The sequence below is a fragment of the Triticum aestivum genome, chromosome 1A (genome assembly GCF_018294505.1).
Source record: "Triticum aestivum cultivar Chinese Spring chromosome 1A, IWGSC CS RefSeq v2.1, whole genome shotgun sequence".
NCBI lineage: Eukaryota > Viridiplantae > Streptophyta > Magnoliopsida > Poales > Poaceae > Triticum > Triticum aestivum.
The window spans coordinates 43621247-43641638 of NC_057794.1; the positions used below are offsets into that span (position 1 = coordinate 43621247).

At 42.5% G+C, this 20392-nt stretch overlaps 2 protein-coding genes across 2 annotated transcripts; both read right to left on the reverse strand.

Annotated features, from left to right (window-relative positions):
* Positions 1–5414: 5414 nt before the first annotated feature.
* On the reverse strand, positions 5415–10506 carry LOC123188746 (putative GPI-anchor transamidase). Its single transcript, XM_044600981.1, has 10 exons — positions 10053–10506; positions 9012–9053; positions 8771–8915; positions 8037–8266; positions 7882–7939; positions 7353–7430; positions 7158–7246; positions 6069–6150; positions 5803–5982; positions 5415–5730 (listed from the first exon to the last, which is right to left on the reverse strand). The coding sequence occupies exons 1-10, from the start codon at positions 10226–10228 to the stop codon at positions 5593–5595; spliced, it is 1218 nt and encodes a 405-aa protein (XP_044456916.1). The 5' UTR covers positions 10229–10506; the 3' UTR covers positions 5415–5592.
* A 4521-nt stretch (positions 10507–15027) lies between these two features.
* Positions 15028–16593, reverse strand: LOC123086945 (protein SENSITIVE TO PROTON RHIZOTOXICITY 2-like). The gene has a single exon (XM_044508847.1). It carries the CDS (start codon positions 16414–16416, stop codon positions 15262–15264), a length of 1155 nt encoding a protein of 384 aa, XP_044364782.1. The 5' UTR covers positions 16417–16593; the 3' UTR covers positions 15028–15261.
* Between the last annotated feature and the right edge of the window lie 3799 nt (positions 16594–20392).

Here is a 20392-nt window from a genome sequence, read left to right on the forward strand (position 1 = left end):
GACATTGGAGTGTGAAAATGTTCTGACAAGTCAGGGTCACTCATAGCTGACTTCAAAGTTACAAATCCGTTCATTGCAAAAGAGTGTAGCTCAGGGAATTTGGTATCAAGTGACTGATCCCACCAGTTATCAGACCACAGAAGTGTAGTTTCTCCAGAATGTGCCTTGCAAATTGCAAATTGTTTATAGACTGGCAGTAGCCATAACACAGAGTTACAACTGGCGACAGTTTTTGCTAGGACTGACAAGAGTTTTAGCTGCAACTGGGGACGGTGAAGGATTTTTTTGCTACAACCTTCATTTTCTTTTGCTGGGACTAGCAAGTTTTTTTGTTGCGTTGGAGACGGCCGAAGCTGCAATTTGAGAGATGGCGGAAATTGTGGCCACAGGGAATGTTGGGACCAGCTACGGGGGAAAGCTAAAAGCAACACCAAAAAAAGCTTCGGCCGGGGAATGGTGGAAGCTGGGGCTGGCCACTGCGCTACAACCAACAGGGGCGGTACTAAGACTAGTGATGCTGGGAGCTAACAGGTCCGCGGTGACATCAAGGATGTTGCAACCGGCACAAGCTGGTACTGCTGACGACATTTCCTTGTGCTGGAACATTGGCGACGGCATGCTAGAACCAGCACAACCGCCTGCTACAACGGTGCGACCGAGGTGCTGTGACTTGCGGGTCGATTTGCTGGAACCGTTGGCACAATTTTCTGCATAGGGCGGAACCACGCGGGGGGGTATCAGCGCTGCAATCTCCAAGCAGGAGACTAAAGGGGGCAACGAGGCACTACCAAAGCTGTCACGGGAGAAAAAAGAAAGCGACTCGTGCAAGGGCCCATCTGACTTAATCGAGTGGTCTTGGAGGCGTCTATTGCACAGCTGCGTGGGTGACCGGCTGAAATTTGGATCGGTCGTCCCGTGCCTAGTGCTGGCCATTTTAATGAAGAGATGGATCACCAATACCGATAGGTACGATTGGTAACCCCAGGCCGGCCCTACGATTGGATTGTGAGTACGTACTCCTTTGTAGAGAAGTATAAAGGTGTTTAGATCACTAATAGTGATATGAACATTCTTATATTTCTTTACAGAAAGAGTATTACATATGAGTTGTCAAACCCAGCCCAACATATAAATCCGAGTCATCTAAGGCCAACTCTATCTGATTTCGGTTTTACTCCTCTAATCGGCACCTAGCCGATCCCCTAAACCAAACAGAGGAGAATAATTTTTACTCCGCCTCCTATTCGGCGCCTAAATATACTCGGCCGCTACCGCTTGGAGGAAAAAATTTGCCTCCCTCGCACCTCCCACCCCACACTGCCTCTTCGCCGGCGCACCTCCCGGTGACCGTCTGTCGGCCCCGCCGCTACCTTGTTGCCTCCCTCGGCCCTTGCCACCCTTCTAACTAAGTCGGAGCCCGTTTGCGGCCGTCGCCGTCGCCATAACCGATTCATTGGATTGCTCTCAGATCTTCTTCCTCTTTGGCGCCATCGCATCTCATGTTTGCTTGTGCACCATTGCAGGTCATTCCCATGCGTCGTCGCCCGCTGGTTTGTCCTAAATGAGGCCAGCCGGCCGGTTGACCACCACAGCACCACAAGTGTTCGACAGTTTGTCTAGATGAGTTTTTTGACTTTTTCCCTTTGTTTCGATTTGTTTTGTACACCCAAATTGAACCGAGTCATTTGAATTAAAGATGAAGAGGTTGAGGAAGATGGTCTTTGAGGACTCATCTTCAGCAAAAAAGAAAGAAGACGATGAAGACTTTGAAACCATTCTTGGCTTGATTTTCAATGATGATATTCGGCGGCCGAGGAGAGGACTGTCGTTTGGCCGCATACAACTCAACCGTGATAGAGTGGAGGGCCATGCCTAGATCATGAGAGACTACTTTGATCCAAATCCAAACTATCCGGAGATGTACTTTTGCCGTGCTTTCGGATGCACACAAGTTTTTTTATCACCATTGTCGTTGAGAAGTATGAGATTAGTTCAAGATTAAAAGGAATATATGTAGAGAAATAAGTTCAAGACCTCTGATGAAGTGCATTGCAATTGTTCGAGTTTTGGCATATGGGTGTTCGGCGATGCAATTGGCTGACTATGCTTGGAGGCCGTTCGAAGGTTCACTGGAGCAGTGATCGGTGCTTTTGGACTGGAGTACTTGAGGGCACCCAGCGAGGAAGACGCGGCTAATGACAGAGAGTGAAGCAAGAGGATGGCCAGGGATGCTTGGATCACTTGACTGTATGCACTGGATCTAAAAGAATTGTCATGCAGAGTGGAAGGGTTAGTACAAAGATCACTACATCAATCCAACAATCATTCTTCAGGCAGATGCAACAAAGGATCTTTGGATATGGCATTCATTCTTTGGTTTGCCTGACTCTCACAATGACCTGAATGTGCTGCCGAGATCACCACTGATTGCTAAGCTTATTATAGGAGATGCTCCTGCTTGCAACTATCCAGTTAATGGGCACAAATACTCGATGGGTTACTACCTTACGGATGGCATCTATCCCCCCATATGGGCCACATTAGTCTAAACAGTTCCACGTCCAAAACATAACAAGAACATTCACTTTGCCCAATGTCAAGAAACGGCTAGGAAAGATGTGAAGAGAGCCTTCGGTGTGCTTCAGAAGCGCTTTGCAATTGTTCGTGGCCCCACCAAGTACTGGAGCTCCAAGGTTCTATGGCAGATCACGACTTGTTGCATCTAACAACATCTCTATCGGATCTCTTCTAAAAGTCCAAAATGTAACCTTTATTTAAGAAAAAAAATATACTTGTTACGGTTTAAACTTTTCTACATTTAGTAGATTCCCTACAACTTAATCCCCCCCCCCCCCAAAAAAAATTTTGAACACAATTCTTTATACACAAACTCACTTCAAACACAAATTTAAACTAGTTCATTGAATAATTCAACAACATACCACATTAACATCATAATATATATAGCATAATTAAACCGTCCATTAACACTACATCGATGTCGAACTAGGTTAATCATTGATATAAAACATAAATAAAACTACACAGTACATAGTTCTACTACTCATCGTCCTTAATGTAATCCGAGAAGTCTGAGTCAAAGGAGGAAACTGGCCTCATTGAGGTTGGGGTTGTCCGACTTCATGGCATCTTGTCCTTGTACTCCTCGTCGCTTAGCTTGTTGAATATCTTCTTGGCTTGGAGGCAGTCAAGCGGTTGACTGTGTGCTCGTCTGCCACTGACTCGAAGAAGGCTTGGTTCTCATTGAGGAGGTTTGAGTCCTCCTCGATGAGCTTGGCCAGCAAGTCGATCGTCATCAGTGCGCTTGGTTGTGCATTGCCTCGGCCTGGTAGATGATACGAATGGTAGGAGGGGCGTGACCGGCCACAACAGCCACATTGGTGGGGAGGTTAAGTTTCGCTCGTGGCCCGAAGAAGTGACACACGACGGCGGTGTAAGCGCGTGATGCCTCCTCTGCGGTGGTAAATGTGCCTAGCCACACACGGCTCGTGAAGGCATCGCGGATCTCCGCTGCAGACTTGCCCCACGAACGGCGAGAGACATCGCGGTACTTCGATGACAACGGCAATGCTGATGGCTGTGAAAATGGCGACAAAGCTTAGGGAGACGTCACAGGGGATCGAAGCTGCGGTGGCAAACAAACAACACTTAGGGCGGCAACGTATTCGGGGGAGATGGCTTGGGGACGGCTCGGGAAGGCGGTGCTGGGGTAAAGAGGGTGGTCGGGTCAGCGTGCGGAGTGGTGGCAATGTCGGATAGGCGGCACGGGATCTACTAGAGGCGATGCGGGGTTCAGGAGGGGATGGAGCTAGACCGGCGACCGCAACCTTGAGCTCAAGGAAAGCGGCGACGACCTGATTTGGCAGCAGGAGAAGCTTAAATTGGGAGCGGCGACGGCGAAAATGGGTTTGCGGTGGGATGGGCTAGGTTTCGGGGTGGCAACCCTAGGTTTTTAGCTGGAGCCGAGTCAATCGACCGGCACGCGCGTCGGCACGCCATGAATGCGGGGCGGGAGGAGTCTGCCTACTTTCCATGAAAATGCCCTCTCTTAGAGTAAAAAAATAAGTTAGAGAGCAAATTTTTAAGGGATACAAACCTATATTTGTTCTTTAAGAACTACACATTTGAGGGATCCGCTAGATATCACTTAATCCCTCAAAACAAAAATTTCTCTCTTAAATAACTTTTGAGAGATCTACTAGAGATGATCTAATAGATTTGATGGTAGTTTCAAAGAGTTCAGTACTCCCTCCGATCCATATTATACTTGTCGCAACCCACAAGTAATATGGACCGGATGCAGTAGTTTAGCTTTTTTCATATAGAGCACCGTTCCGGTCATAGACTTTTCCAACCATGTCAACGTGAAGTCTCGGAGATATTTGTACAGATCAAACCTAGTCTGACACAAAACTGTTAGTTGAAACTACCCTCCGAAGAAAAACAATTCAATGGAAAATTGTCCTTGGTGCCCCTAAAATTGATGGTTAGATTTCTTTGAGTTATACTGCTATTCATCAACCAGCAGTATAAGATACCATAAAGAAAAACCACCAAACTTGTGAGAAATTAGAGATTAAGGTGGTGACAACAACAATTTAAAAATACATAAAAGAACTTGCGGGAAAAAGCTGCACGAAGACGTGATCTTATTATAATACTCCCTCCGTTTTCAAATATAAGTCTTTCTAGAGATTCCACCAAATGACTACATACGGAGCAAAATGAGTGAATTTACACTTTAAAATATGTCTACACACATCCGTATGTTGTATTCCATTTGAAATGTCTAAAAAGACTTATATTTAGGAATGGAGGGAGTATATAAGAAGTGTTATCAGCAGCCGATGGCAACCGTTTTAAGATGTGAATATAGGGGTTATATATACAATTTTCATGAGCAAATAGACTTTAGAGGAGCTATACTCATCTATGCAGATACCAGCGTAAAACTACCCAAGTCGATGCCATGTCTGGCGATCTAGAATGAGAACGTGATGTGTCCAACACTGTAAAAAGGAAGAATAAAACATTTCGAATCACAAACTACAGCTTGAGCCAAATATCCCTTCAAGTGGAAGAAGTAATGATCAGTTCCACACCTTGTACGTGTCAGAAAGGACTGGTCTAAGCATGATCAAAGCTCAAAACTTGGTGCCATCAAATCTATTAGAAACACTAAGCTCTGACATTTGGCTAAAAGAAAGTTCCTCAGAATTTTGGGTTTTGAGTACATATTCTTATCCGTACCTAAATGTTTTCAACTATTATGACGAAATAATCTGACATATATGATATGTGATCCAGAGAACTGTAACAAAAGATGCACAAAAATGTCCACCAAATATAGTTTCTTACGTATCCAAAAAAAGTAGAGCATGCCATACAAAAACTACGCACATCAATTATATTAAAAAACTGACTGGATACTAAGATAAGGTACAAAATACAAAATGTCAGAGCTCCAAAGTATCTCCCTTATTTACACTCTTTTCTATCCTATTCTGTCGGAGTTAGTATGGCCAAGTTTTTTCTGCAAGATGTGTTAACAGCACACTTCAGAGTTCCTTCCTACATTGATAGCCAGGTTGAAATTGCCAACAGTATGCCCATAGTTCCCAGGCCATACATCACAACAACATCAGAATTCTTGCCTTCCAGCTGTTCTAGCAAGGCCTCTGTCCATCCATGCGACCTTAATTGTGCTTCCTGGATGTTGCAATTAACAAAGTATTAGTCTCAAAATTCTATTTCGTTTTTGCAAAATTTACTAAAACTCACTTTCATCTCTTCTATGTCTGATCTTCTTGCACTAGCCTCATCCTCTAACATGACATGGTCAAGTATATCATTTCCGGTAGGAAGGGGGGTTTCTGTGTCATGTGCAGCTAAGAAGCCTGTGTAGGCTGAATCGGTATGGATAGTCTTCATGACTGACCCAAAGAAATTTGTCACTGGGACCTGGTCAAAGACAGAATAGAAGGGGAAAAAGGCTTAGCCATGGACAACAGAGGAGTCATTACAAATAGATATTATTTTGCAATTACCTCGTTTAAGGCACGCTTGTAAAGATCCATTCGATAATATGCAGTAGACAGCAGCATGGAAGGGTCGTATGAGTTGAAAAGACTGGGATATAAAAGACAAGGTTATAACACACCATGATGAGCACTGGATGCTAATGAGGGCCACCCAGCTATATTCTTTTAACAAATATAAGACTGAATCTAGTTGAGTGACATAGCACATAATTTAGAATAGAGGACACAACTGACTCTTAATTCATAAGTGAACACAGAAAACAGTCAGCATTGAATTTAAAGTTCACTGCAATATGATTAGCCCGCAGTTAGAAGCCATGGATTTCAATTATTTTTATGTAAGTTCGAAAGAAAGCATATTGGTTAAATATCACTTTTAGAAATGAATTATATGTTACTGTAAATGACTATCTCCATACTGAAGATCTAACGGAAGTAAACAAGTTATAAACTAGCTGCATGGTAATATTGCACAAACCATTTTTTTATGAAGCATTCGTGTCTGCCTTTTAAGCAAGTGTACTCCTCAGATTGTTGTGGCTGGTTTAAGGCAGACATGCATGGAAGTCATATGGTGTCACATTTTCAGCTAATAGCATTTAGTGGAGCGATCACCAAAGAAATCAAAGCATTGGTGAACAAGAATCTTAAAAGTTCATTAAAGAATATACAAACTATTCTAGTGATCATTTGAAGCTGAACTGGCCAATTTTGCTAAGAAAAACAAAGTCTTCGATTCTTCCTTCTCTCTTTAGATTAAGAAAGGATAAATTAACATCATGTATATAGAGAAAGCACCCAAATGATGCAGACCTTCCTTTCACATCATATTACATAGAAATTCGAAAACTGAACAAGAACATGACCTGTATTAATATAGAAACAGCAAAGCAAATTGCACAGCACACCTAGATCATCACCTGGCAGGACACAACGTTCACACTCAACAAAAAAGAGTAAATGACTATTTTTTTACAGTAATTAGACATCGCAGTAAGAAATAACACGAAGTTCAACACCTTGTCATGCAGATAATAGATGAACTTTCAACCGATATACATAATCCAAGAGAAGAACATGTAAAGTACTATTCACCTGTTCAATGAAGCATTGCTATACATGTTCAGCTTCTCAAAGAAAGCAAGTGTATGGAAGGTAAACCTATCCACAACAGAAACACCAATCTGCCACCAGAAATATTTAACATTAACCAGCTTCGTAACAAGTAGTAATAAGGTATAATAAGTTCGCAAATACTATCTGAAACAACTGTATAGGGCATGTTCTCACGTCTGAGTCAAGATGGTGAGAGTACGAGTTTTCCCCTTTCATGCTGCTACCAATCGCCAAAACGCCAGGTGATTGAAGCTGTATATATTAAACATGTCAGGTACAGTCTTTAGACATAATTTTCAGATATAGAAAAGCCGAGAGGGTGAAGTCTACTCAACCAGAGCAGATCCTTGTCTGAATCTATAATTATGTGAACTATTATTCAAATCATGAAACACAAGTGGTTAGCATACATTTTCACAAAAGGCATATACAGCATTTGCCACTATTATATGCCAAACAGCTATTTCGTGATAAAAAGGTGATGTACGGCAACAACTAATGTTACAAAGTGTATATGGTCATATGGAGAACAAATTCAGAAAGATGAACCTGGAGCTAGTTGTGCGAAAAACAAATAAATAAAAACATCTCTGAACCGTACCCAAAAGGTAAAAATATTGGATGGTTACAAAATGAAATGGATAATATGTATAACAGTAATTCAGTATGTGTCAAGCCAAACTTGTGGCAACTAGAAACAAACCTGTGAAAACAGAGTAGCAGCCTGGCAGGTATCTACCATTATCAACAACTCTTTAAATCTGAAAGGAAGACCAAGGTGAAAAGGTCAGAACCAATGAACCCAGAAATGAAGGAGCGCAAGCCAATATCCAAATGTTGATAATTAAACAATTCAACCTATGCTTCTCCTTCATTTGCTTTACTGCATCTGCTAAATCATGGCTCTGAAGTTCTTCGTTATCTTGGAACTTCAGAAATTCATCCCCACCATGCCCAGTCATGTACAAAAGAATATGGCTTCCTTCATCACTTAAGAGACGCTTTGATCTTGGTACAGCACTCTCATGTCTGCCAGTCAAAACTCGCAAAAAGTTTTCAACTGTAACCTCGTAACCTCGGTAATCAACCTGTCATTAGAAAACCAAAAGAGTAACATCAGCATACCAAGATCAAATATTACTTTTTTTAATACAAATGTCAGATTGCATAGCATTATGAGTGGACAACTTGGATAATTGTCAGCTGCCACCATCCGTAAATGACCTAACTGGCCATATTGAACTGTGTAGAGTGCCTTAAGTATCCATCGTTTTGCAAAATTTGACCATCTTTTAGGAGGCATTGTTTCATGATATTATCAATGGGAAAATCAAGATTGTAGGTACTGCAATATATCGATCATATATGCCTATGGGCATCTACTTGTTCAAAAAGAGGTCAAGTAGTCGTAGTGTGTCATTTACTGTGGGTATGCATGCTTAGATATCATCAACTATTTCGTAGCTTTGGTACCTCATTGGTATCAATGATACATGCACATCATGGGCTTGGGAAGATATTGCACCCTAGGGGTTCTCAAACTACAATGTTATGAATTCAGCAGCAATATTTTCAGAGTAAAAGAGATTCACCTCAACATTGTCACCATAAAGATTAAGCTGGTGGTTCTCATTGTTGAACACTTGGGCAGGGTAATTGTTCCGAGGATTACAAGCCATATCATCCGCCAACATAAGTATTATCCGCTCGTCAGGTATTCCTAATCTCTTAACAGTCCTGGAAAAAGTGGTATATTCATTACTAAGGAATAACCTTACATAGGACAATGATTGACAATTGCATATAATGGCATAACTGTATTAAGTATACTACCTGTACAAAGACAGCGTGTTGGCCATATGTCTATAATTAAACCTGCATAACATTTCAATAATAGGTCAGAATTAAGTGACGACAGGGATAAGCAGCAGAACCCAACATCAACAAGACAACATAAAACACCCGCAAAAAAAAAACAAGACAACATAAAAGCATAAGCCACATATTCAAATGTTATAGGTATGGGAACTAAACATGCATCTCAAAGGGAGAACTTTTAAAACATTGGCTGGTATTAACACAACTAGAATTGTGCATATGTGCCCTTCTTGGGATTCTTCTTCTGCGTATTCGAGGAAAAACTACAATTGTGCATGTGTTCATACCAAAATGTCTGTCGAAAGACACTTGTGCTCGCTGAACTTACATCATTACAGTCTGGACATTTTAAGCCATCATCATTATTATTACACACCCACAGAGAGAACGAATAAACTCTATTCAATTATTAGTTGTAAAACCACTGAGATCTCCGGTCATACTGATAATCAATGACGTAGCCACCTCCTGGCGACCCTGGGCGGCTTGCCCAGGTTCATCCTGGAACCTTTGTTCAAGCTAAAGCAGGGCAGGAGAAGTCGATAGGGAGCTTCATCGGCAAATGTTCATCAGTACGGTGACCATTAGCCTTGCCCAGGCCCTATGAACAGGCTGGCTCCACCACTGATGACAATATTAAACTATACACAATCAGAAGAATAAAGCACTACAAATGGATCCCAGTCAATGAGAAAAATCAAATCGCTCCGTATTAGTGACATCGATATAATACTTGGCAAACAGGGATGCACAAACTCATGAATACACAGGCGAATGCAATCTACACCAATTGGATCGAGATCCTTGTATGAACCGCGCGCACTTGTCGGCACTTACAGCAACGCCCTTGTTTCTCTAGACCTCTCACTGCTACATTTGGCACACTGAACCTGAACCCACTACAGTTGCATCGATCCACAACAAACGGACGCACAGCTAGGAAGCAACGAACGGCGTGGTGACGGTATGGGGCAGACATGATAGAGGGGGTCTCACCAGAAGCGGGATGTGCAGACGAGCACGGCCCAGTTGTTGTTGTGCACAGCCGCGGGAGACGACGCCGCCGGGGGCGCGGCGGAGGAGAAGGTGAGGAGCACGAGCAGCGATAGCGTCTTGAGGAGGATGAGGAGAGCGGGCCGTGAGGGCCCGGGGTCCCGTCCGGCGAACGCCATGCTCGCCGCCGGAGCAGCGCGCGGGATCAGGAGCTGCCCTGAGCTGACGGCCGGAGGTGGGGCGGAGCAGAGGTGGCGTGGGCGTCGGCGTCGGGTGGGGAAGAGGTGGTAGGCGTCGGTGGTGCCGTAGAGGTCGCGGGGCGGCACGGTGCTACCGGCGGCGACGTGACGCAGGCTACCCGATGCCGGGATCCATGGAGGAGGTGGCGGCGGCAGATCCGCTAACGTGGTGAAGCAAAGTCACTCGGCCACAGTTGCCTGACTTTTGTTTCACAACCGTTGGATCAGAAATGAAAGGAGCAGATTGCCTGTGGCACTAAATCTGAGTCCGACGGTGTGGACGAATCCGCACTGCGTCATGGGCAGCTGCGCTACGAGTGCGAGTCCTGCGCAAAAAAAAAGTGAAACCTGTTTTTTGAAATTGTGTAAACCTCTAACATTTTTTTAATTATATGAATTGTGTAAACCTCTAACATTTCTTTTAGTTATATGAATTTTGTAAACCTCTAACATTTTTTAATTATATGAAATGGGTTAATATTTATGTTCGAAATGAGTGATTTTTCAATTTACTAGAATGACTGATTTTTTAAATAAGAAAATCTGTTTTTTAATAAGTGAATATGTTTTTTTATATTAGACAAATCGGTTTTTTGAGAAGAGCGGTTGTTTTTTAGATGAGTGATATCAGTTTTCTGAAATTAGTGAAATCTGCTTTTTTTCATTGAGTCAAATGTGCTATATCGAAGGAGTGAAATAAGTTTTTGAATAAGTGAAATATGTTATCTGATTATAGTGAAATCAAGGGGTTTGCTCGCTTTTCTGAAATAAAGCGAATATATTTCTTGACATGCACAATATACGCTATCTGAAACTACTGAAAGATAGTTTTTTAAAATGAGTGATTTTTTATTTAGTGAGATCAAAATTTTGAAATGAGTGAAATCGATTTTTTTAATTGATTGAAATTAGTTTTTTTACTTATTTATTTTTTTAAAAATTGTGTAAACCATTTTTTGGAATTAGTGAAATATTTATTTTTAAAATGAGTGAAATCCGATTTTCGAAATTTGTGAAATATGTATTTTTGAAATGAGTGGAATCATTTATTTGAATGGAGAGAAGTTATTTTTTGAATCTAGTGAAATCAACTTTTTTAAATATTATTTTTCATGATTAAAATGTTTTATTTGATTTTAGTGAAAAAGTTAAAAGAGCATTTTGTTTTTATGAAATGAGTGAAATCTGCTATCCAAAATGAGAAAAGTCTCTTTTTGAACTGAGAGGTTTTGTTTATGAATGGAGTGAAATACAGCTTTATGAAATGAGTTAGCACATATTTTTAATTCTTTTTTCGTAGTTGCGGATGCTTGCGAGAGGGGTTAATCATAAGTGGGATACTTGTCCAAGGAAGGGCAGTACCCAAGCACCGGTCCACCCACATATCAAATTATCAAAGTATCGAACGCGCATCATATGAGCATGATGAAAACTAGCTTGACGATAATTCCCATGTGTCCTCACCTCCTCGGTAGCGCTTTCCTTTATATAAGAGTTTGTCCAGGCTTATCCTTTGCTACAAAAAGGATTGGGCCACCTTGCTGCATCTTGTTTACTTTTGTTACATGTTACCTGTTACGAATTACCTTATCACAAAATTATCTGTTACCGATAATTTCAGTGCTTGCAGAGAATACCTTACTAAAAATTGCTTGTCATTTCCTTCTGCTCCTCGTTGGGTTCGACACTCTGACTTATCGAAATGACTACGATAGATCCCTATACTTGTGGGTCATCAGCCATCGACTCTCTTTGTGATGCAAGCACATCTCTGCCCTTTACTGAAGTGTTTTGATGAGTTTCATGGTCCTTGCAGTCTGGGTCGATAGGCGACCTTCGATGACACATGTTGCCATCTCCTTCCCAAAGTTATAGGGTTTTATCTATAATGGAGTTTGTGGTTGAGGTTCATGTTCTTTGTCGCGGTATTGGTTTTGCAATGCCTTTGAATAGCGTTAGTGCAATATCAATAGTAAGGCCAACCATCTACCATATATGACATGGAACATGACATGGAACAAGAAAACATAATGATATATACCATAGTTTCATCCATCATGGGATATAGGGAGCACAAAATATTGTCGATGGCTGAAAAATAAACGTGGGATGTTAGAAACTTGATCCAATGTACTCGTCATGTCATCCCTATGGTCTGTTTGAAGCCAATTAATTTTTCTCAACCCAACTAATTCTGGAGAACAGTATGCATGATCCTTGGTGCAAACCCAATAAGCATTTGCATGTGAATACAATTTGTTTCTTTTATGTTTCTACGTGTGATTTTTGTTTGTTGCTATTGCTTCCATCTAGTGTAGCGGTTTCAAGAAATTCATTATGTAGATTCACTCTCCATGAGGGGGCATAGTTCAGTGTTACTCCCAAGCATATTTTTTGTTTCATCCTATTCTTATGATTTCAGATGTAATTATGTATTTTCGTTGAATTATTATCACCTTCAATGGCAAATTCCAGGCGCTCATTTTGTTTCAGTGAAGGCATTGTAGTTTCAAGTTTTTTCTTACCTTGCCTAGTGGCTACGTTGTCAAGTGAATTTCGCATATGTACTAGATACTAGGTATGTATTAGACAAAGTAAGACCGTAGGATTAATAAATGACATAAATATACCACACTAAAATTGTAATACGAATATTCTTTTCTGGTCTTTTGGTCATGTTGTCTTATATGTTGAGGTCTTATTTTTTCTTCTAAAAGGAATTTTGTGAAGAATGAGACATAATTGAGGAGTACTTTAGGAAAACTCCTTATGCCGGCATTTTGGTAAACCTCGTTATTAATAGTATAGGTTCATTTTTATATATAGGACTATGTACTCCCACTCCCCATATACCAGTTGGATGAACCGATTATACCTCTTTATCATTTTTAATACAGCCCATTGCCCAAAATGAGTTATTATTATAGTATAAAAACATTGTTTGTCTCCGTAAATTTAAAATAGTTTTTATACATATTGTTTTTCTAGTGTAAAAAGGTAACCCACTTATAAACTAATATAAAATGTTTTAGGTCACTTGACCTAAAACATCTTATAGTAGTTTATGGAGGGAGTATCTTGCAAAAACTATGGACCCTGGTTATATTTTTTCCATACTACTCATATAGAGGTATTTTATAAAATAATTAATAAGGTAAAATGGACCCTAGTTATATTTTTTATAAAAACTATGGACCCTAGTTATATTTTTTGGTTTCTATTATCATGGTAATAATCTCATTGTTTCTGATATCAACACCATTTGTGTTCTCATATTGATTTCTAACACTAATTCTCTATTCAAAAAGAAGTTCTATCTCTTATCTCTAAAATGATTCTAGGGTAAGCCATACGTAATTTCTATAGATACACATCTCATCACAGTAATGACTCCAAGAAAGAGAGGAAAAATTGTAAAACACTAGTGTTGATTTTGTGTTACATGGAAACATATATTGTTGCGCTTTACAATGTAAACTAATTGATTGAACTCCCTCACTACAAAAACACATATAGGTCCCTGGGGTGTATGTGTGTTGCTTTGTCAATACAGCCGAGGAGGCGTACCATGATGAGGAAACTATTGCCATCATTCTCACTGCTCTTGAAGGTGTGGCGGCAATGAGCTACTTCATGCATGATTAAAGATACTCTACCAAATATTGGTGAAGATCTAGATAGGGATCGATAATCTATATCTTTTAGATATGGCTCGGTTGGAGTACATGAGGGAAATTACAGAATCTAGAAGGGATAACTCCACCAAATGATGTGGACAGGTTAGGGTGAATTTATGTTTGTCTGGCCGACCCTCCTTTATTTTCTGTATAATATCATAGTAACATTTCGGGTGTGGTCTTCGTGAGGAATAGAGTAACTGACGCAATGACATTTATAGTGGTCTTTGTTACATCGATGATTACTCATCACAAAATTACGCTACTAGGCCTCATCCAAAGTAAATATTATCTTCATGCATGTATGTATGATTTCGAGTCGTCATGCCCAATCGTTTTTTTTTTTGGAAACTCCCAATCGTTTCTACTGATGTTGATTTTATCTTCCCTTGCATTTGCAGCAGGTGTCACCAAGGCAGGGCGGCAACAGTTTGATGACAAGCCACATTTATATTCATCTTCTAGACAAGCCCCACTACGCATCATCAAATATGTTCAACAGCTGGATTTGCTAGCTTGTCCATCAATATTAGCCAAATGTTAAGTGTCACACGTGTGGCATGAAGTAACACTACCCTGTTGTTTCTACACTAAAATTGTCATTTGAAAAAAATCCACAAAAAAACTGAAACTTGTCATCCAAACAGAAAGTTGTCATCCTCATGTAACTAAACTTGGCATCAAAAAACGTCAAGCGGAATTGCTTCGTGCCACAAGTGTGACACTTATGGCGGCCCTAATATTATCATCCATCTCATCTAGACATGAGCCTCCCTATTACTACCATGCAACATTCATTAGTGTGTTCTAAGTGGATTTTAAATCCGATCACAATTACTCCCTCTGTAAACTAATATAAGAGCGTTTAGATCACTAAAGTAGTGATCTACTTTAGTGATCTAAACGCTCTTATATTAGTTTACAGAGGGAGTAGTTATGAACATTTCAATCTTTTAAGGTTAAGATTTTTGTGTTGTAAAAAATCCGACATATTTCATATCTTAAGTAATGAATTTATATTGCATACGACAATGAGAAATCAAATCTCCCATTCGTGGCAGGCAACGCATGCATGAGTATGGCTAGTTGACATACTACAAAAGAAGAGAGAGAAAACTTTAGACGTATGAATGCCCTATTTCCAGGGCATGGTAGCCCTATTTTCCAAAACAATCCATAGTGTAACCAAGCCCCACTATATCTACAGTTTGATGGGCTCACGTACGTACGTGTACCAATATCACATTTGCACAATATTTTCTAGATGAACGGGAGGCCACATTTGCACAATGCATGTCATGTAGTAGGAGTAATGGAGAAGCCGGTGTTGGTGCAGTTTCCAGCAAGGTCGTCGGAGGACGTGGACAATAACGAGGATCTCTTGCCGTGCCTGCCGCTGCCGGGAGCGAGCGGCGCGACGGGCTGGTGGCCTGCGAAGAGGGAGACATGGCCGGCGAGCTTGTCCTTGCGGGAGAAGGTGGTGCCGCAGGAGCATATCCAGCGGTGGTCGCCGCAGTGCTTCTCGTGGGTGCGGAGGTCGGAGAGGACGGAGAAGTGCTTGCGGTTGCAGCGGTTGCAGACGTACATCTTGGGGCAGTGGCTGCGCTTGTAGTGGTTCTTGGCGCAGATGACCGACTTGAGCGGCTGGAACTTGGCGTGCCTCCGGTTCCACCGGCACCCGTCCTGCGGGCACGAGTACTTGCTGTTCCTTGGTCTCCCGGCGGCGGCGTCCTCGCCGGAGGTCGCGAACAGCCTGGTGGTCGGGTTGGCGAGCGCCGCCTTGCTCTTGTACTCGTCGCCGTGCGCGCGCATGTGCATGCGCAGGTTGGCGTCGCGCTTGAACCCCTTGCCGCACACCTGGCAGTAGTGCGTGTACTTGGCCAGCAGCTCGGCCGCGTCTAGCTCGATGATCGCCGTGTCCACCGCCGTCGTCGCTTGCGTCGACGATGACACGGCGGCCGCCTCCGTGGACTTTCCGGGGATGTCGTGCCCGCCGCCATGGTGCTGCTGCTGCCACAGCTGCATGGCATCCACCATGGCCTGCTGGTCTTGGTCATCATCCGCTGCGCCGTTCTTTGCATGGCCGTCGACCACACCCTCCGGCGTGGCCGCATGATTACCGGATGTTGTCAACGCGCCGAGGACGTAAGGGTGCTGCAGGGCGTACAGCATGGATGTAGCCGCGGCGATGATCTCCTGGACGACGGCGCTGGCTCCGGGCACCACGGGGTCGACGACGTGGCCGTGGCCGACGAGCGGCTCCAGCTGCTGCACCTTGTCCTTGAGCACGGACAGGTTGTACAGCAGGGTGCTGCGGTGGGTACTGTCGGGCACCGCCAGCCCTCCGCCGTCTCCGGGGAAGGCGGCGTCCACCCCGATGCCATTCATTCCATGGAAGAGCTGCTGCTGGTTTTGTAGGAAGTATGGGCTTGCACCGGCATCTGGGAACATCTCGCGAACCCTATCCTATATTGAGCAACAATATGCATATGATGATCTGCACAAACTAAACAGGAATTTCAACAAGTAGCTAGCTAGGGAAGAAGAGATGAATAGGGATCGATGGGGGATGGATTGGGATAGAACTGGCTAGAAGAGGGGAAAGGGCAAGTCAACTGGGGCTGCGCACTTGGCAACATCCCTACTTGGAGCCTCCCTCGAATGCAACCGGACCAGAGGTGACACTGCACCACATATGTCATAGGTATAATATATACTTCCTCTGTAAACTAATATAAGAGCATTTAGATTACTACTTTAGTGATCTAAAAGCTCTTATATTAGTTTACGGAGGGAGTACTACTGTACTTCAGTTTTTTTGTGTGCGAAGAATATACTATCCTCTCTGTTCCAAATTACAATATGTTTTCGGATATTTATATATGGAGTACAAACGGACTGAAATGAACGAACAAACATACTAAAACACGTCTATATACATTCGATTCAGAAAATCCGATCTAGAAAAAGCTAGTTAGTACATATTATAATTTGGAACAGAGAGAATAGTCATGTTTCTACCCCTCAGAACCGAAGTACTGCAGCTTCAATTAAAAAAATGTATGGCCAAGTAGACGAATTGTTGGTTTATTTTACTCCAATAATGGTCTGGATGCCACTGTTTTCTAGGGTTGATCTTATTTTCTTAGAGAAGGGTGACCCTTTTGAGGAAATATTGTAAGGAGGTAGCAGCTCAGCAAGAATCTATCAAGAGCACACGCTCAGCTTGCACGTTTCGATCTGTTTCGAGATCTGACTGCCCAGTAGGGCCTCAGTAAGACCAGTAGGGCCTCAGTAAGACCCACAGGCTGTCTCAGCAGGACATAATTATGCACAGTGGCTTTGCCTTCAAAAGAAAAAAAACATATAAAAATGAAATATCGTTAGACATAAACACATAACTAATCTTCATACAAGCAAATTATCCTGCTTTGGAGAAGCCAGTGAGGCGGCGGCTGATTACACTGACCTATTTGGTTGTGCGCAATGTTAATTCTTAATTAAATATTTGGAAATTCTGATTCATTATCGACGTCTCACAAATGCGGAGTGAAAATATGTAGAGGAATGCTTAGAGAAGCGGTTGACTAGTCTTGATCAACTACGTCCTTACAAATATGGTTCTCTGTATGCTTTCTTTTTTTTCAACTCCCAAAAAGGGTCTTGTAGAGGCTGGAGTATTTCAGATCCAGATTCTTTTGGCAAGGAGAAAATAAAAAGGAAAGGTACAGACTCGCTAATTGGAGCATGGTTTATAAGCCAAAAGATCAAGGTGGATTTGGCATTCATGACTTGCAAATTAAGAATGATGTCTTACTTAGTAAATGATTGTTCAAACTACTTATTGAGGCTGATTTTGGTAAACCCTACCTCGCAATAAGTGTCTAGGCCATAAATTTATGTCCAGGCTTATTGGAAACCTGGTGACTTGCATTTTTGGGCTGGTCTAATGGCTGTGAAGAAACATCTTTTTCGTTTTGGATCCTTCACGATAAAAGATGGGTCAGAAATTCGTTTCTGAGACAACATTTGGCTAGGCAATGCCAGTCTCTAAGAACAGTATCCACCTTTTGTACCGCATTGTTCGTAATTAGAATGATACTCTTTGCGAATGTGCACAATTCATTCCCACTGAGTATTTCTTTCAGGCCGAACTTAATTGGCATCCGTCTTATGTCATGGCAAAATCTGCCATTCCAATTGGAATCGATTAACCCAACACAAGGACGGAATGTGTTTCCCTTGAACCTCACTATATTTGGGTCTTTTGCAGTTGACTTTATGTACTATGCGCTCACGCACTCAAAGGTCCCAGTGGATAATAACAAGAAAATTTGGATGCCGAAGATTCCACTAAAGTTAAAAAAAGTTATGGTATCTTCGAAGGGGAGTTGTGCTAACCACAGACAACCTCACCCGTCGCTGTCGTTAGGAAAGATTGGATTGCATGCGACTTAATTCATATATAGGTACATGGGTGCACAACCTCGACTTGTCTCCCAAGCTATACACTGTACATAAGAGAAAGGAAGCGTGACAATACATGACCCTAACCTATATGTACAGTCACAATTGACAAGAAAATAAGAAGTGTAGGTTTTATACTCATGAGATGACGACTTGAGACATGTCGTGCAGACGATAGACAAAGTCATCACTATGGCTACCGTGTAAGACCTTGTACAATGGGAGATGTTTAGGAATGTGCTTAGAAAAATAAATTAGGCTTTCTTAAGCATCAGTGCTTATTTATACAGGATAAAAATAGACACCGGTGCTTCAGAAAAACCTGGTTTATTTTTCTAAGCATCTCTCTAAGCACCTCTCATTGTACAAGGTCTAATGATGCATAAGAGGTATGAAGTGTCCATACTTTAAGAATTTGTCAATGGAATTTGTCGATGGCGACTAGGATAGAGTAGGATCCACCAAAGCGGGGCAGTCCTCTACTGACCCCTTCGCACTGGGCTGCCCCCAATAATGCCAGACTTACATAACTGGCACGTATTATATGTTTTTTTTAGTGGTGTAGTACCCAGCACGTCAAATTACAAAATCTCTAGGATACATAAGCCCCAGGCTGATCTAAAAGCCAAATGCATCGACCAATATTACTCTGGAGCGATGATCGGGCGAGCATGTGGGCTTCAAAGTTTGAAACCCACTTCTCATGACTGAACTCAACCACGTTAAACTGCGCATCTCTAGACTTAGGCTCTGTTTGGTTCATAAGTCTTAAGACTTTTTCTAGTTCCAATTAAAAAGTTTTTAGTTTTTAAAAAATTTCTTCCTGTTTGTTTTCAGGGACTAAAAAGTCCCTAGTCCCTCCGTAAAGGTTATAAAATAGCCATGTTACTCCTGGTATATAGAAAAATAACAATCAATCAACACCATAGGGTGGCGGGCCAATGAGTGCATGGAGGGGCATTGCTGGAAAAGTCCCAAAAAGTCCAAAAAAAGACTTTTCTTGAGAGTCTTCTTCATTTAATCCTAAAAAGCAACTTTTAGTCCCTAATAGTCTTTCCTGTTTGTTTAAAAAGTCTTTAAAAAAGATTTTTTCTAGTCTCTACATCAAAAAGTCTCTGAAAACAAACGCCCCCTTAATTAATCTCCTGCCAAATATGATAGTACACTGGTTTGGATCCCTCCTTCAGTGTGTTGGTAACTCTGAGGCAGTCTGAAGCTATTTTAATTCTTCGGGCGAGCAGGTCATCTGCCAATGATAGCGCCTCCCTTACTGCAAGCGCTTCAACAATCTCTGCATGAATGCAGCCTGAGAAAAACAACTGTAGAAGCTCCCAGAAACTCGCCGTTGCTGCTCCTAGCAACAGTTGCTACTGCAGCCATGTCATCCACCTTCCCCAATGCTCCAAGGCCCCAGAACTGTACGTGACTTGTCCTCTTGTAACTGTCCTTTTTTTTCAACTCAAAAAAAAAAAACTCTCCTCTTTTCGGCGAGCTCACGAACAGGCCCTAAGCCACTGAAACATTTGGAGCGCGCTGGTGATCGAGTTTCGGAGTCGAATTCGAGTTTCCCGTGAAGTTTTTGAGTTCGCGAGTAATCGAATGCTGCACGCGTTTGTGCAGAGCAACGACAACGACGACACCGCGAGCCAGGGGAGCGCCGGCGTCCTCTGGGGTCGCCGTCAGCGCGCGGCCGCCACGGAGATGGACGGGGACGAGACGGCCGTCGTGGCGGCGGCAGAGGCTGAGGTGGTGGGGTCGGCGGAGACGGAGGAGCACGTCCAGCGCATCCTCCTCGCCATCGACAACTTCACTCGCAAGGTGCGCCTCTTCACCCTCTCCTCCTCCCCCACCGATTCCACCTTAATCGTCTAGTGATGCCGGTGGCATTGCAGGTGTCGGAGATGCTGGACTCCGGGCGCGCCATGTTCAAGGACCTCGCCGCCGACTTCGAGGACCGCCT

Coding starts and splice junctions, on each gene's coding strand:
- LOC123086945 (XM_044508847.1), bottom strand. CDS start 16,416: ATGTTCCCAGATGCCGGTGCAAGCCCATACTTCCTACAAAACCAGCAG.
- LOC123188746 (XM_044600981.1), bottom strand. CDS start 10,228: ATGGCGTTCGCCGGACGGGACCCCGGGCCCTCACGGCCCGCTCTCCTC. Junction 9,054..10,052: donor GTCTGCACATCCCGCTTCTG/GTGAGACCCCCT, acceptor AATGTTATGCAG/GTTTAATTATAGACATATGG. Junction 5,731..5,802: donor CAGACATAGAAGAGATGAAA/GTGAGTTTTAGT, acceptor TGCAACATCCAG/GAAGCACAATTAAGGTCGCA.